The sequence below is a fragment of the Diadema antillarum genome, unplaced genomic scaffold (assembly GCF_040938485.1).
Source record: "Diadema antillarum isolate AM-2024a unplaced genomic scaffold, OU_Dant_1.0 seq00000481_RagTag, whole genome shotgun sequence".
Taxonomy (NCBI): Eukaryota; Metazoa; Echinodermata; class Echinoidea; order Diadematoida; family Diadematidae; genus Diadema; species Diadema antillarum.
In genome coordinates, this window is record NW_027271445.1 from 3,601,367 (window position 1) to 3,616,202 (window position 14,836).

Below are 14,836 nucleotides of genomic sequence, written 5' to 3' on the forward strand. Positions count from 1 at the left end.
TGCGTACACGCATCGCAACAGTGCTGCCAGATGTTAGCGCAACCGTGGAGAAAAACCAGCTAGCACAGAACGCCTCATACAAATTGCGAACTCTGCGCGAATATGTGATAGAGGAAGACGTGTTAGCACGGAACTACGGGCAAGGGAGCAAGTGGGTACCTGGCCAGATAATCAAACAGTCGGGGCCCGTGTCCTACACGGTCGACATCGTTATCAATGGTACGACACACCAGTAGAAGCGTCATGTTGACCAGTTTCGAGGTCGAGAGTCGTCACCAATCGCAGCACGACAAACGCGAGTGAGTGTAATAGCGGGTCCTACATTCAAGGATACGCCCATCGACAACGATCTCAGTGATGATGCCGACGATGTTCGCGATGAACCGGTCAACCCCCGCGAAATTCTCGCAAACGAAGTTGATGTCAATCGCGCTGTCTCCACCAATGGCAACAGGAAGACATATCCACGACGAGAGTGGAGAAAACCAGACTACTACAGATTTTGACCGATTGGACTGGGAAATGATTACAAGAGCAATGTACACATCCATACTCGCCATTTGATACAACCAAAAATAATGTTTTGAAATGTTGGTTTTGGAAGTTTCATAATTGGTTTAACTGTTTTTGATTGGGTTTAAAAAGCTTCATGAATTCAAGCTGTTGTGATTAATTCATGAAACGTTTTCTATAAAATTCATGATGCAGTACATGTACACACTTTTGGGGAATGGAAATTCAAAGCAAGATTTGAAATAATGCCTCTGGCACCACTTCGTGGCGGAGGCATAAAAAACAAAATCTGTTGGCAGGGTATTGAAATTGAAGATGACATGATTATTGAGTTGTTGCATTACATGGTGTTAAAGACCACATTTTGTTATGAGGAAACTGGATTAAGTAATAAGCTATTACATAATTTTGAAGAATATAAAGAGGCTGAAGATGAATGTTGTAAGGTGTTTAAAAACTAAGGGGGGAAAAATGTTGTGTATGGAAACGAAGACTATTAGACACATACACACAGTAGAGCCACGCATGCGCTTTGCGTAATAAAAATTGCTTTGGAACCGCACTTGAAAGTATCACATGTGATTTCTTTAGTGTCTTCATTGTTGTATTAATGTACTTAAATTACACGTACATAACAAGTATAGTCAGGACTAGTTTTCAAAGGGTTTAGAAGCAAAGTAAGTCATTTCCAACTTTTAACATGACATGCGTTGAACATGTGATATTGGAAGCAATATTTCGCCTGACTGCCAATTTCACCCGTACTGGTCAATTCATTTTAGCTTATTTTAGTAAAATCTAACTCTTGAGCAGAACCAATTTCATTACTGGGACATGACGCCCCCTCCCAGTCGGATTTGTTCAAATTTTTTTTGCAAAACAATGTAAGCAGCGATACGCTTGCTCCTGCTCAACACATGTCGGGCATGGACTTGGCAAAACAACGTATCTACATGCAATGTGTTGTTTTGCCATCTACATGTTTATGCAGCGCGTGCAGAAGCACACGCATATTGACATTGTTGGACATTATACGTGCGCCAGTGATCAAAACTTAGTTGTTTTGCTGTAGCAATGTCTCTAGCGTGGTTATCTTGAGACGACAAAACAATATATGTTTTGATTAAATGCAAATTACTCCAAAAATTAAGGGTCTAGTGATATCAATTTCCATTCACTGTATTACTGATATCGTTGGTCCTTCTACGGTAAGATATGAAGTGTTTAACAAAAGCAGAAAAAGAGTTATAGGTTTGCGAAACTTCAAACTCGATTTACAGAAATGATGTTGGATGTAGATATCATGAAGAGTTTGTTCGCAAAAACCGATAAGTCCATATTTGCCAAATGGAGATATTTGCGATTAAATAATAAGAATAATAAGAAAATTTTTGCTTCTTTTGACCATAACTTCAAAAATGTACCTTTATATGTAGTGACCAATATATCATTTCAAAGGTATTATTTTGTACTCTATGACAGGGACAGTACTTCAAAATCTTCAAAAATGGACTGATCGGTTTTTGTGAACAAACTCTTCATATTATGTTGTTTTGCCATCTCAGGGCCGAGATAACATGCAGACATTTATAGGGAGAAATGCCCTCCTTGATCGGTACTCTGCAGTCCCTGTAACCTGTTACAGGTACTCTGCAGTCCCTGTAACCTGTTACACTACGATGCCATCATGACTGGTCTCGCTTTAGTCGCTGCTTTGGCTCCAGTACTAGCATAGCCAGTTCCTCCCTATCAAAGGCAAACAAAAACATGGAGGAATGCATTTATGTATAATCTGATAAACAATATTTCATATGAAGATTCATATGACATGCAAATTACAAGAATGAGACACGCTGACATCAATGAAGTCTATGATTCTCTGGTTCTTGTAAAATCTACTTTCTCTGAAATCTATCCATCATTAGAACCAGTGTAATATCTATTTATGTATTTTTTTAAGTAAGGAGGAAAGTATACATCGTACGTATAATACATATGCATGAATTAAGCAAATGAAAACATCAACTCGAGCATAGGTATCCCACCTACCCTCTAAAAAAAAAGAAAAGAAACATTCTGTGACACTACTTTATACACAAGATACACAGTTAAAGTATACATAACAAAGAAAGTATCAACACTGGGCAAAAAGAAACAAAACTTTCAGTCATTCCATCGAAGTACTATAACCATACACTCCTAACATACATATGTAAGATAAAGACAGAATACAGTGGAATCCCGTCATAATGAAGTCCTTGAGACCTGCCGTTTTCTGTCGTTATATAGAAATTTTGTTATAACCGAACAAATAAACAATTAAAAAAATAGAGCATGAAATGTTGCAGCCTGAAATTTTACTTCGTTGTAACCAGAATTTTGTTATAACAGTGTTCGTTATAAGAGAAGTGCACTGTATTAAAGATGATTTAATCAAATCATCAAATCACTCACCCTCTTAAATTCAATGATATCACTTTCCTCCAATGTGTCTCCTGTGAATGGATCTGTCATATCTTTCTTGATCAGCTTGTTAACACACTCCATGGTAACCACCTTTCCACTACAGCAAGGAAGGAAAACAAAATTATTTGGATTTCATAAGTTTGCTGATTTGCTGATCAACACTCTCACAAGGCACTTTTTTTTTCTGCAGGGAAAATTCTCTCTTCATGTAGGAGAATGGGTCGATGAAGTAATATTGAATAAAATTCCTTCTTTCTGAAGTTTTAAAACACATGTGGCACTTAACTGTCCTCTTTCTATCTAATATCATCAAGAGCTGTGTAGACATTGCCAACTGGTAGTTTGAAAGATTTGAATGCTACTATACTGGTAGAAAAGGGTGGCAATCTTGAAACAAGTTACCATGTCATAAATGCAAATAGGAAAGGAATTTAAAAGGACAGGATGGTAAAAGAGCAGATAAGGCCCCTCCCCCCCCAAAAAAAAAAAAAAAAAAAAAAAAAAAATTGTATACATAAGTGTACCGGTAACCCCTCTCTCACCCTAATAATATCCTCAACCCTTTGTCTTTTGTTGATTTTTTTTTAAATCAGTTGCAGACAGTCTCTATAAGATATGTGCTTTTATAAAGTGTTTTTCTTTAATCTCTCTCTCTTTTTTTTAACACCCCCAATACCGCTTGTTTGGGCGATATATATATATGCCCACATTGCTACTTATCTCGCTCAATAGAATTCATTTACAGTGCATGCTTGTTCCAACCAAAAAAAAACACAAATAAATAAATCACACAAAACAAATCCTGTTTTTTTTAGTGGCTTGCTACTCCAACACAACATTTTCTATGTATTATTATCATTATTTGTTTATTCTATCTAGTTTTTTCTTGCCTAAGGATATGTTGGTTTTAAGAGGGCACCATGAAAACTTGATGGACTTTGGAAATGGAGAAACAGGTGAAGGAGCAGATAAGGTACCTTGGCTTTAAGAGGGCACAGGGCGTGGAGTTAGAGAGGACATCATGAGTGACCGCACACATGTAGCGGACTTCCTTGGCCACCAGGGGCTTACTGTCCTTCTTGTCCACCAGTGTGAAGGACACTGGGATGAGAGACTTGATGGTCAGCGGCTTCTTACTCATCGGGCAGTACACTGTCTTATCCTAGTAGGGAGAATAAGAAATGGCTTCATTAACCCATTGAGGACAGAATGATTTTGCTACAACACGCGTTTCCCATAGACACCTGCCCGAGTACACTCAGGACTCGTCTTCAACGGGTTAAAGGCATAATTTACCATTTGCAGATGAAATAAAAACCCAGCATTAGTGCTTCAAATTAGTTCTAATATGTGAGTTAGGGATAGAAACAACCCATGTAAAATTTTGAATTAGTATTATCAATGTTGAGTATTCTAAGTATACAAAATGTGAACAATGGTTATACAAGGCTGCATACTGGCACTGGTCCGACGGTCCCTGACCAGTAAAAATCACTGTAACAGTAACTTTTTCAGGAATGGACCAGTAAAATATAGAACTAGATATATCGCTACGGCTACTGATATGCCTCCGCCATAATGCATGGTTCTCCTAATAGGTCTATAGTACAATGTCTTGACAATGTGTAATGACAGTTTCACACAATTGGCAAAATATTAAAATGACAGGTTTGACACAAATGTGCTGAATGTTCACCTTCCTAGAACTAGGTTCAATTGGATGAATGATTAAAATGTCAGAGTGCAGGTATTTGGGGAACTGATGATTTTTACTTGACTTTTGACCCTTTTATAAGTTTATGCATTGAGTAATTTTCAAGGTATTGAGAAAAAGTATATTTTCAGTATCAAATGGGAAAATAGCATTATCTAAACCTGGCCTTTGACCTTTGACCTCACAGTTCCAAAGAGAATCACTGTTAGGTTGAACATGCATAAATATGTAAGTTTCATGATGATACCTTGAGTTACTTTCGAGATATGGAGGAAAAAGTGCAATTTAGCACTTTCACTTGACCTTTTACCTTTTGACCTTTGACCTTTTGGCAAGAAACTTCCGCAAAAATATGTATTGGGTAATACATGCCATACATCAAGTTTTAAAAAAAAACCTTCAGGCATATTGCATTTTAAGGAAAGTAGTGATATTTTGAGGAGTTGACCTTGACCTTTGACCCCTGACCTTTGACCCATGACCCCCAACTTCCCTAGATAATCACTGCCCATCGGTACAAGCATATATACTAAGTTCCATGAAGATACCTTGAACCATTTGCGAGATATGGAGAAAAACATGAAATTTCAAATTTTTTTTCACAAAATAACCTGTGACCTTTGACCTTTGACCCTGTGACCCTAAAATCCACACAAGGTATTATCCCCCAAGGATATACCCTCACACCAAGTTTGATGTAAAACCACCACACGGTTCTTGAGATATCGACAAAAACAAAACGGGACGGACGTACGGACGGACGGACGGACGACCCGAAAACATAATGCCTCCGGCCACTTCGTTGCGGAGGCATAAAAACTGGGTACCTACTTGTCCGACTGTCCGACGGACAGGTCGGACCAGTAGAAAAATGGGTTAGCGTGCAGCCCTGGGTTATAATAAAAATGCTTCCAAACTAAACCATCTACATTTACAGTTTATTGAGAAAAATAGTGATATCTCCTTACAGTTTAAGTTTTATTGCAAAATTCTTATATGGCAGGACGTTTTGTGATACAGCTGACCTACACATATGCACTAAATGTGATATCTTGAACATTTCTCAATCACTGCTCCCAAAGGTAAACAAGACCTCTAACACTCCACTCTTACAAAAAGAACTTTTACAGACTGCTTTCAGCTAAAGAGATCAACAGTACATTTGTATACTGTGGAAGCTCAGAATGAGAAATGTTCACATTGAAAAAAGAAAGAAAAAAATGATAGTACAGTTGAACCTCTCGTATCCGGACAAGTCGGGACCGGGGCTCATCCGGATAAAGGATTTGGCCGGATACGGGAGACTCAATGCTTTATACATGTACATATACATCCACATGTACTGATGTAGCCCATTGTAGTACCACATGTAGTAATGTGTGTACTGCAACCTTTTCATTGTTACACTCAGCAACAGACCCCAAAATAGAGGTTCGTGTTTGCAAGAATGAAATCATTTTCTTTTATAAATTCTTGAGATGATTTACCTAAATAATTAATAAGAAATGTATCAAGTATATGTAATTCATGTATGTTTGTGTAGGAGTTCTCAAGGAGGTGGGAATCCCCCTTTCCTCCCGTAATCATTAAAAAAAAAAAAATCATGGCGAGATTGCGTCCGTATAATAGAGAGATCCGGATAAAGGGAGGCCGGATAAGAGAGGTTCAACTGTAATAATATCTGACATAGAAATGTCTCTTCTTCAGAAATAACAGAACAAATTATTCTATTTCTTTTTTTTTATTGCCTTGGCAACTGAAAGCATTTTATCTACTAAACAAAACTTCAGCAATGCAAAAGGATAGGTCCTACTTCAAGGCAATTGTGATGCAAATATTGTGACAAGGACTTAATTCTATATTTCCTGGAGGTAGATTTTAGAACATCGCCAATCAGCTTACGAAGCAAGTCAGCTGATACAATAGTTTTTTTTGTTTTTTTTTAACAAACACAATAAGGTTGAAGCTGCATAAAGTACATATCATATACCTCTCAATTAACAAAATTCATTGATGACAATAAATACAGGAGTAATTCCATGAAATAGTTAATACTGATTGAAACAAACTTTTTAGGGACCATCTGAGAAAGAGATCAATGTGGAGCAACACAACTACACAGCTAAGTGCAATTATTTTAGTGGTATTACAGAAGAATTCCATGCCTACAAACTGTAAAAATGGATATTTTTTCACGACTGATTTTTCACGCTCGGCCTGGTAAGAAGAGTTTTGTGTGTTTTTAATTCCACAAAATCAAGACAGTAAGTACAGGAACATACGGCAAGGAGAAATATTCGCATGCTTTTATTTTCGTGCTAGTTTCTGGATGCGCAAAATGTGTGAAAATTTCAACACTGCAAAAATTTCCACTTTTACAGTGTAATGGAGACATTCTTTTTCATGACAGAGGGTCATTAAACACAAAAAGTACTGTTTTGGGATAGAGAGTGAGGGAGAGATTCCAGTCACACTTATAATGCAAGAAGGGAGCATTACAACCGATCGACAAATTACCCTTCATCGACGTAAAAGAACACTGATTAATCAGTGCTGAGAGTACCCAGGTAAGATAAAACTCATGGGCACACAAACTTGACGCAAGAATCATGATACTTTGAATTCTGTATGCAGTACCCGCTGCTATAATGGATTAGAATTATCACTTGCTATCTTGCAGAAGTTTAGTTGTCTATTAAATGATATGACGCCTCTCTAGCAATCACAAGGCCATGGGTTCAAATCCCATGGGGGTATGTATGCCCATGATTTTTATCATGGCCATTACTCTAAAACACTAAATAATCGGTACTCATGAACATTAGAGAAGGGAAATTTGTTGATTAGTCGCAATAAAAACAACTGAATTCAAGAATCATAAAATTGAGGAAGGACGGATATTAATACTGACTGGTTTCTTAACCAGGGTTGGTTTGGCATCTGGGGTGTGTTCAGGGATCCAAAAGCTTGGAAGCTCTTTGTGCTTCCCTCCTTCCATGTTGGACACAGAGCTGGCACCATTGGACGTAGAGGGCGCTTCCATCCTTGCACGCTTGGCAGAGGGAGGGCTGCTGATGATGTTACTCTCTGGACATACAGGGGTAAAACATTATGTAGGCATTAGAATATTAATCAGAGGATTGAAGGTTGAGGTGTGAATTTTGTCAATTTCACTCTATGAATGAGACAAAATGAAGAAAATTCATACCTCAGCAAATTGTTGGGTTAGTATTTCGACAGGGTAGGACAGGGACTTATTCCTTGCCTTGTCACAAATTTATTTGATTCTAGCTTGAAGAGTGGAGAATCAAAGGGTAAAGTTGAATACTGAATAAATGAATCTTGCTTAATCTATACTGAAATCTCCCATGGATATTTTATCAAATCAAACTGAATTGAACAGAACTGAAACAAATCATTCATCTCCTGAACACATATCCACTGAGAAAACATCAGTTTACCCACAAGGATGAGTTTTTTTTCTCACCACCACTAGAGGGTGAACTATGCGATGGCGTCTGTGATTCCATGGAGGCAGCCATGTTACCCACTTTATAGTCATGGTGGACAAGTAGCATTTTTACACAATGTATTTGAACTTTTTAACTTTAACGCTAGCATGCATTTCTTGATTTGGCTGCTCCTCGGTTGCTCATATGCGAGTGTATTAGCATGGGGGGGGGGGGGGGGGGGGGTGAGCCTAACGCCTGGCTTCTCTCTTGCACTTACAAAGCAGTTGTACATGGCCTGTACATACAATGTACTTGGTGCTCCAGTACCTACTCATAGTTTAAGTTCTTTGGGTTATGATCACTGACTACTATTGCTCTCTCAATACCGATGACAATTCTAAAGCATCTTCTGCACAAAATCAATCATTATGACCCTAGCATGAATACATTGTAGTTATGCTGAGGATAGAACCACCAAGCTTTCTACAGTGTCTAGACAGCTAGACCTCAACCGGCCTGCTCTTACCTGACTCAACAAAGGCCCTGACTCTCTTCTCATGTTCATTCTTCTTGCTATCCTCCTCTTCTTTCTATCAGGAAAGAAAATCACAAATATATCTTCTACATAGTCTAAAATATGTCAAAATTGTGTAACATAATAGAATGTTCTCCAACAACTGACATATGTGACCGTGCATCACAAAACCAATGAAAAGTCGCACCCCTTGATTTTTATGTGAGGACTCAAAAAAGGTGAAATGGGTCAACCGAGTCAATCTTGAGTTTTTCATATTTTCTGAGAGAGCTATCCTTTTTCTACATTATTCTTTAGTTTGGGATCATAACATGACTGGGAAAGTGTGTTTTTAGCAGTTTTTCTACAACCATTTTTTTTTTTTGGGGGGGGGGGGGAGTAGAATGATCAGGTATGTCTTAGAGGCCCCTTTTCATTTTTTTTATATCCTTTGCACACTCTTCACTTTCAAGTCTAATAACTTTTGAAAGGATTAATGCTACTGCTTTGAAAGAACTTGGCATTAATCATGGACAGAATGTGTTAATTTCAGCTTAATCTGATAATCCCTTCATTGTTGTAGCTCCGGTGGTTTACATCCTGTGTTTCGTCCCATTCATTGCACAGCTTGCACGGCTTGGTAAAGATTAAGCGCTTGAATAGACCGTGTACTTCAGAGCCTCTTTTCTCACTTCACACTTTCCAGAGTATGTGCTTTCTTTCCAGTATTTAGGTAGGTTAGGGGAGTCCAAATGAATTGAGTTATACATCATTTTAAAGCTTTGAGTCTGATTTTTCAGAACCTGTCCTCAACTAAAAATCCATGTCTGGCGAATTTCTGTAGGTTTTGTGAAGCAGGGTCACATCATATGAAAAAACAAAGAGACAAGTCTCTCTTTTCTTGATGCTCAGCCTCAAAGTCTTTCAAAGTCAGAGATTTCTCAGAGTCAAGCTACATACATTGTAATGAAATGCATCTCGACTTTACACCATACAAGGATCAGGAGGCATAGTATATATGCCATACCTCAGAAGTAAACACTTACTAGATTACAAAATGAAAATTTTCAAAGTGCACACTTTGAAATATTATAATTTGTCTGAATGGACAAAGGTCTGGCTAAGTCCTTTGTGAATTTCATAATCAAAAGTGAAAGTTTTCCTTCAGTGAGCATTGCAGTTTATATAAGCACAGAACACTTCAGAAAAGTTTTGAAAGTGATTTTCATGGTAAGTGTTATACAGTGACATTCAACATGTGCCCTTAGTGTTTTGATATTTTTACACACACGTAAATATCAACATAGTAAGTATTAACTGCATACATTGTAAAATCCTAGAAATGATACACTTTGAAGATTTATAGTCATGATGAAGGACATGGACAAATGATAAGAATACAAAGATATCCCATCTGTCATTGTCTTACAATTTTTTGCACAAATTTACAGGAAAGTTTCCCAGAGTCACATGTGATAAAGGTTGTACCTCAAGCTTCTTGCACTGTTTCTGATATTCTTTCAGCTGATGTTGGATCTCTTTCTTCTTCAACAGCATGTATTCCAGGATTGCCTCCTTGTCATACAAATATCCATCTTGCCTGCAAAAGAGAAATTAAATTGTAACCACTGCTTGACAGACACAGCACATTAGAAGACTTCACCATTGTCATCATTATCATTACTATAATTATTATTCACTTGATATTACACTGTACTTGACAAATTGTTGCTACAAAATATACTGTACATGTGTGCATGTACAAAAATTCCATACAGGGTAACCCAGATGTGGGGATGTCAGCCTTATGTGATCTTTTCTCCATCTCAAAATAAACACATTGGTACCAAATAATTTTGTTAATGTTTATATGACTGTGAAATGTTGTCTTGGAGAAATTTCATCTTTTCTGCATCTGTGGTCGAGATCAAAGCTACAGTCAATTAAGGAAATATGTGATGTAACCAAAATAAGTTCTGTAACTTACAAATGTACTTGGTAATACAAAAGGTAATCTGAGACTAATCTCCACGTTCAAACAGTCAAAGTCCTTCTCAAATCAACCTCATTAGATAGTTGGAGAGCTTGTGATTATTGAAGCCTTTAAACTGGATTCTCTGTGGGACATGCCAGCAAAGTGATAATCTCAACTTACGTGATGACAGGATTCTTGCAAGGTTGAAGGGTCAAACAACAGCAGTCAAAGTCTTTCTCCGAATCTTTCCCAAGTCTGGCTTTGTTTGTGCCATACCCAGATGCAGCTGCAAGAGAGAGAAAAAGAAGTGCATGACTTTAAAGGACAAGTTCACCTTCATAAACATAAGGATTGAGAGAATGCAGCAATATTAGTAGAACACATCAGTGAAAGTTTGAGGAAAATTGGACAATCGATGCAAAAGTTATGAATTTTTAAAATTTTTGTGTTGGAGCCGCTGGGTGAGGAGACTACTACAGCTTGTAATGTCATATGCGTACAACCGTATAAAGAAAATGTAAAGAAAATTCAACATATTTTCACTTTTTTTCGCATAATAAAAGAGCACTTGACTTGCCGCTTTCTAAAGGCAGGGGGAATAATATTACCCATAACATATGTCGGTAACGAGTCAAGGGAATGTGTACTTTTTTCAAAAGACGATATTTTGTGAAATTCTCTTTATATTGTCCTTATATTGTTGTACGCATGTGACATTACACACTGCAGTAGTCTTCTCATCCAGCGGTTACTGCACAAAAACTTCAAAAATTCATAACTTTTGAACGGATTGTCCGATTTTCCTCAAACTTTCAACGATGTGTTCTACTAATATTGCTACATTCTCTCAATCCTTGTGTTTATGAAGGTGAACTTGTCCTTTAAACTACTGGTTCCTTTTTTTCTAACATGTTTGTCAATTTACAGATCAGCAGTTGCGATCTTAACAAATTCAATTTGTAGCGGGAGACAAAACTGAAGAAACTCACACCTGAACCTTCACCCCTCTGAATAATATTCTTTCACTTTGGTCATTCTCATGTGATTCAGGCACGGTCCATCTGCCTGGTGCTCTTTAAGTTTGACTACTGATGTTTCACTCTTGTTTACCCCTGGCCCTTTTTATACCCCTTGCCTCACACAGCAGAATAATAATAGGGCCTAACAAGCTACTCTCTGTACCTACACAGTCTTAACTAACAATGACTTTTTGGTAATTTACTTGTACAACTGCAGGCCTACGATGGGCGGCCGGCGGTAGCTGTAGCTAGAACTCTATATTACTAATTAGCCTCATTAATGAGTCACTAGCCCTCATCAGGCTCAGCTCAGTACATGTTATGACTAGGCTAAGTACTGCTACTTTATTATAAATACAAATGTACTTTATGCACGTAGAACCCTGGCCCTAGAGACTTCTACACTAGGTATCTATCTATGTTCTAAATAGGATTGTTGGAAGGAATTTACAGTTTAGTCAAAGCACTGATCGGTACAGTGGCAGCCTAACAAAGACTAGGTTAGAGACAAAATGTCTAGTCCTAGATTAGAGATAGACAGAAAGATCTGTCTGTCTGGAGGAGTCTTTATTTTTCTGACGGTATCGCTCTGAGGGGATTTCGTGAAGACAGATGCAGTCTCTGTGGAACATATCCCCGACGACCAGATACTAGTAGATAGCTCATACAGACCAATCTTTTGGTCAAGACTAGAATCTGCATCTAGTCTAACTGCGACTGTCCGAACGTGAAGTGTTCTACTGTGTGAAGGAGCACTCTGGGTTAAGTCTAGTCGAGTCCAGAATAACTACATTACACAGGCCCGGCGATACGGTGCAATTAACTCTGCGAGAAGGGGCCTAAGCTTTTGAATTTGTAACAGTCATCGAAGCACCGTTTGGAGTGAAGGACAAAACAAATCTCAAAAAGTCACCTCCTCGTATCTCCCTTATTTTACCACCAAATCCCTTGAAACTTCACACATATCTAATATGGATATACAATGTATCTTCCTTCATATGATTTTTAGGTGAAAAAAATGATGTATCTTTCGAGATATGTGTATTTTTCTGTTTGAGTCGACAGTGGGAAAGGGTTACAATTTCCAGACACAAGTCCATGAATATGCATTTGATTAACATATTGCTAGTCTGTATACACCAAACTCACTACTTGCAAAGTTTCACGTTTGTGCAATTAGTAGTTTAGGTGAAAATCAGATCAAAAAGACAACCAAATTTAAGAGAAAATACTGGATATGCACAACTAGATCATCCTCCTGCGCATGCGTTCTCTAGATCTTACTGATTAGCGCATGCTTAGCCAATCAGCGTTGTCAGGTTTGGCGCACAGCAACAGGGTTCGGTTGTTGGTCTGCAGGGTGGTGAGTGGGCGAGAGACGAACCCTGCAATGTGCTTCAACTGTTTCATGCAGCACGAAAACCAATACACTGGACTGCGTACTGCTTTACACTACTGTACGTAGCTATGGATTTTACGTGAGTCACAAGTGACAGTGATCTCAATTTTTTCCCCAACATATATCTAACAGTGCACCAAATGATACAGAAAAGATCCGGAACACAGCAATATGGATATACTAGTATTACTTTGTACTGCTATTAGCCCGACCAGACGCCCTGCTTCGCCTTCGCATGGCATCCCCATGCGCCAAGACTACCGGTACCATTGACCACAGTGGCTGAGACTTGTGTACATTGACCATGTCGGCAGGGCTGTGTACAGGTGTGGCAATATATGGTTTAATTAATTCACCAACGCAAGAGCATACTAAAAATGACCTTGAAGCCTCATTTGCATAGAGTAAATTAAACAGCTTGTGTTTTACGCAAAACCGCTGGGGAAGTGTTGCAGGACAATCGCAATATGCCAATATCTCACCTCAGAAGCCATCAAATGATTAAACATAGTATCGACCTCTAGTCTACAGCATATTGAAGGAAATACTATTCTCAATGACCAATGACAATGACAATGTTGTTAGCGAGAAAGGAGACTAGATCTATCGTAATGACGTTAGACTATTAAACGTTAGATAGAATACTGAATAGCTAGGTCTAACCTAACAATGCTACTCTAGATCTAGATCTAGAACCGTAGAAGAGTAGACCTAGACTCTAGTAAATTTAAAATTAGATTCATTTTTAGAAACCCTTCTCCAATAAAGTGTTACTAGAATCTATAGGTCTATCGTTAGTGTTATCATGTAGCGTTAGTATGGTTGAAATATAACGTTTGCCGTTTGGGTTTTAAATAGAGTCTAGACTAACCGCATTAGAGATCTGAGCCTGAGGTCCTGAGGATAAACCTGTGGTGGGTGCCTGAGCTGAGAGGCCTGTGTCATGACTCTGTAAGTGTTAGTGTTAGTCTGTGATCATGGTGATTAGTGAAAATAACAATAGCTTTCAAAACCTAGTTTGGTTTCTGCCACAAATGTTGTTTTTTCACATTTTCCTTCATTACCCCCAAAAATGAAACTTCGGTAATATGTGACTCGGTAACTCTATGGTAATGTCCGTCCAGACGTAAATTTAATGATTCAATAAACCTACACACAATGCAATACGAGGGACTATTAATCTCTTTTGCCATTAGTGTCGTCGGAAACGAGTAAGCAAAATAGGGCCCTGAAACTTAACTATGACGTCCCATAGAATATGACTTGACTATTCGTAACCTTAATCTATAAATATGAAGCATACCTGCATCTTTCTGTCTTTCATGATAAGTGTATACAGTCCCAGCGGTGCAATTTCTTTGATGACGAGTCATTTTCGGACGTGTACACACCGAGTCGAGCTGCTATACACTGTACTGTATTTGGTCAGCTGGCTTCACACGTAACGCCGACTTCATGTAGTGCTCTTACTGTACTGATCTAGTCGACCATTGACGACAGCTGATCAGGCAGCTACACGCATCTATGGCAGTTTTGAAAAGCAATACAAAAGGATAAAATTCTGAGTCGCGCTAAATGAAGGCTTTGATCATATACAATGAACTTTCCTCATTTCATTGTCAGAAAAAAGAGAAAAATGGTAAATAAAAAAAACACTTCATAGCCCTAAATGTTATTGCTGCGTATTGTCTTACTGAATATGAATTAAAGCAATAAAAAAATGTGACTCTTACTTCTTCCAAAGGCCTGATGTGTATGAAAGCGAACTGATATATGTTGCAATG

The 14,836-nt window shown here is 38.2% G+C and overlaps 1 protein-coding gene across 1 annotated transcript; it reads right to left on the reverse strand.

Annotated features, from left to right (window-relative positions):
* Nucleotides 1-1,916: 1,916 nt before the first annotated feature.
* Nucleotides 1,917-14,445, reverse strand: LOC139733493 (nitric oxide synthase-interacting protein-like). The gene is made up of 8 exons (XM_071644305.1): nucleotides 14,356-14,445; nucleotides 10,815-10,920; nucleotides 10,148-10,259; nucleotides 8,672-8,735; nucleotides 7,605-7,780; nucleotides 3,957-4,141; nucleotides 2,968-3,076; nucleotides 1,917-2,259 (listed from the first exon to the last, which is right to left on the reverse strand). Exons 1-8 carry the CDS (start codon nucleotides 14,423-14,425, stop codon nucleotides 2,188-2,190), a joined length of 894 nt encoding a protein of 297 aa, XP_071500406.1. The 5' UTR covers nucleotides 14,426-14,445; the 3' UTR covers nucleotides 1,917-2,187.
* Between the last annotated feature and the right edge of the window lie 391 nt (nucleotides 14,446-14,836).

Coding starts and splice junctions, on each gene's coding strand:
- LOC139733493 (XM_071644305.1), bottom strand. CDS start 14,425: ATGACTCGTCATCAAAGAAATTGCACCGCTGGGACTGTATACACTTAT. Junction 10,260..10,814: donor TGCAAGAATCCTGTCATCAC/GTAAGTTGAGAT, acceptor TCTCTTTTGCAG/GCAAGATGGATATTTGTATG. Junction 3,077..3,956: donor TGTGCCCTCTTAAAGCCAAG/GTACCTTATCTG, acceptor TCCTTGCTGTAG/TGGAAAGGTGGTTACCATGG.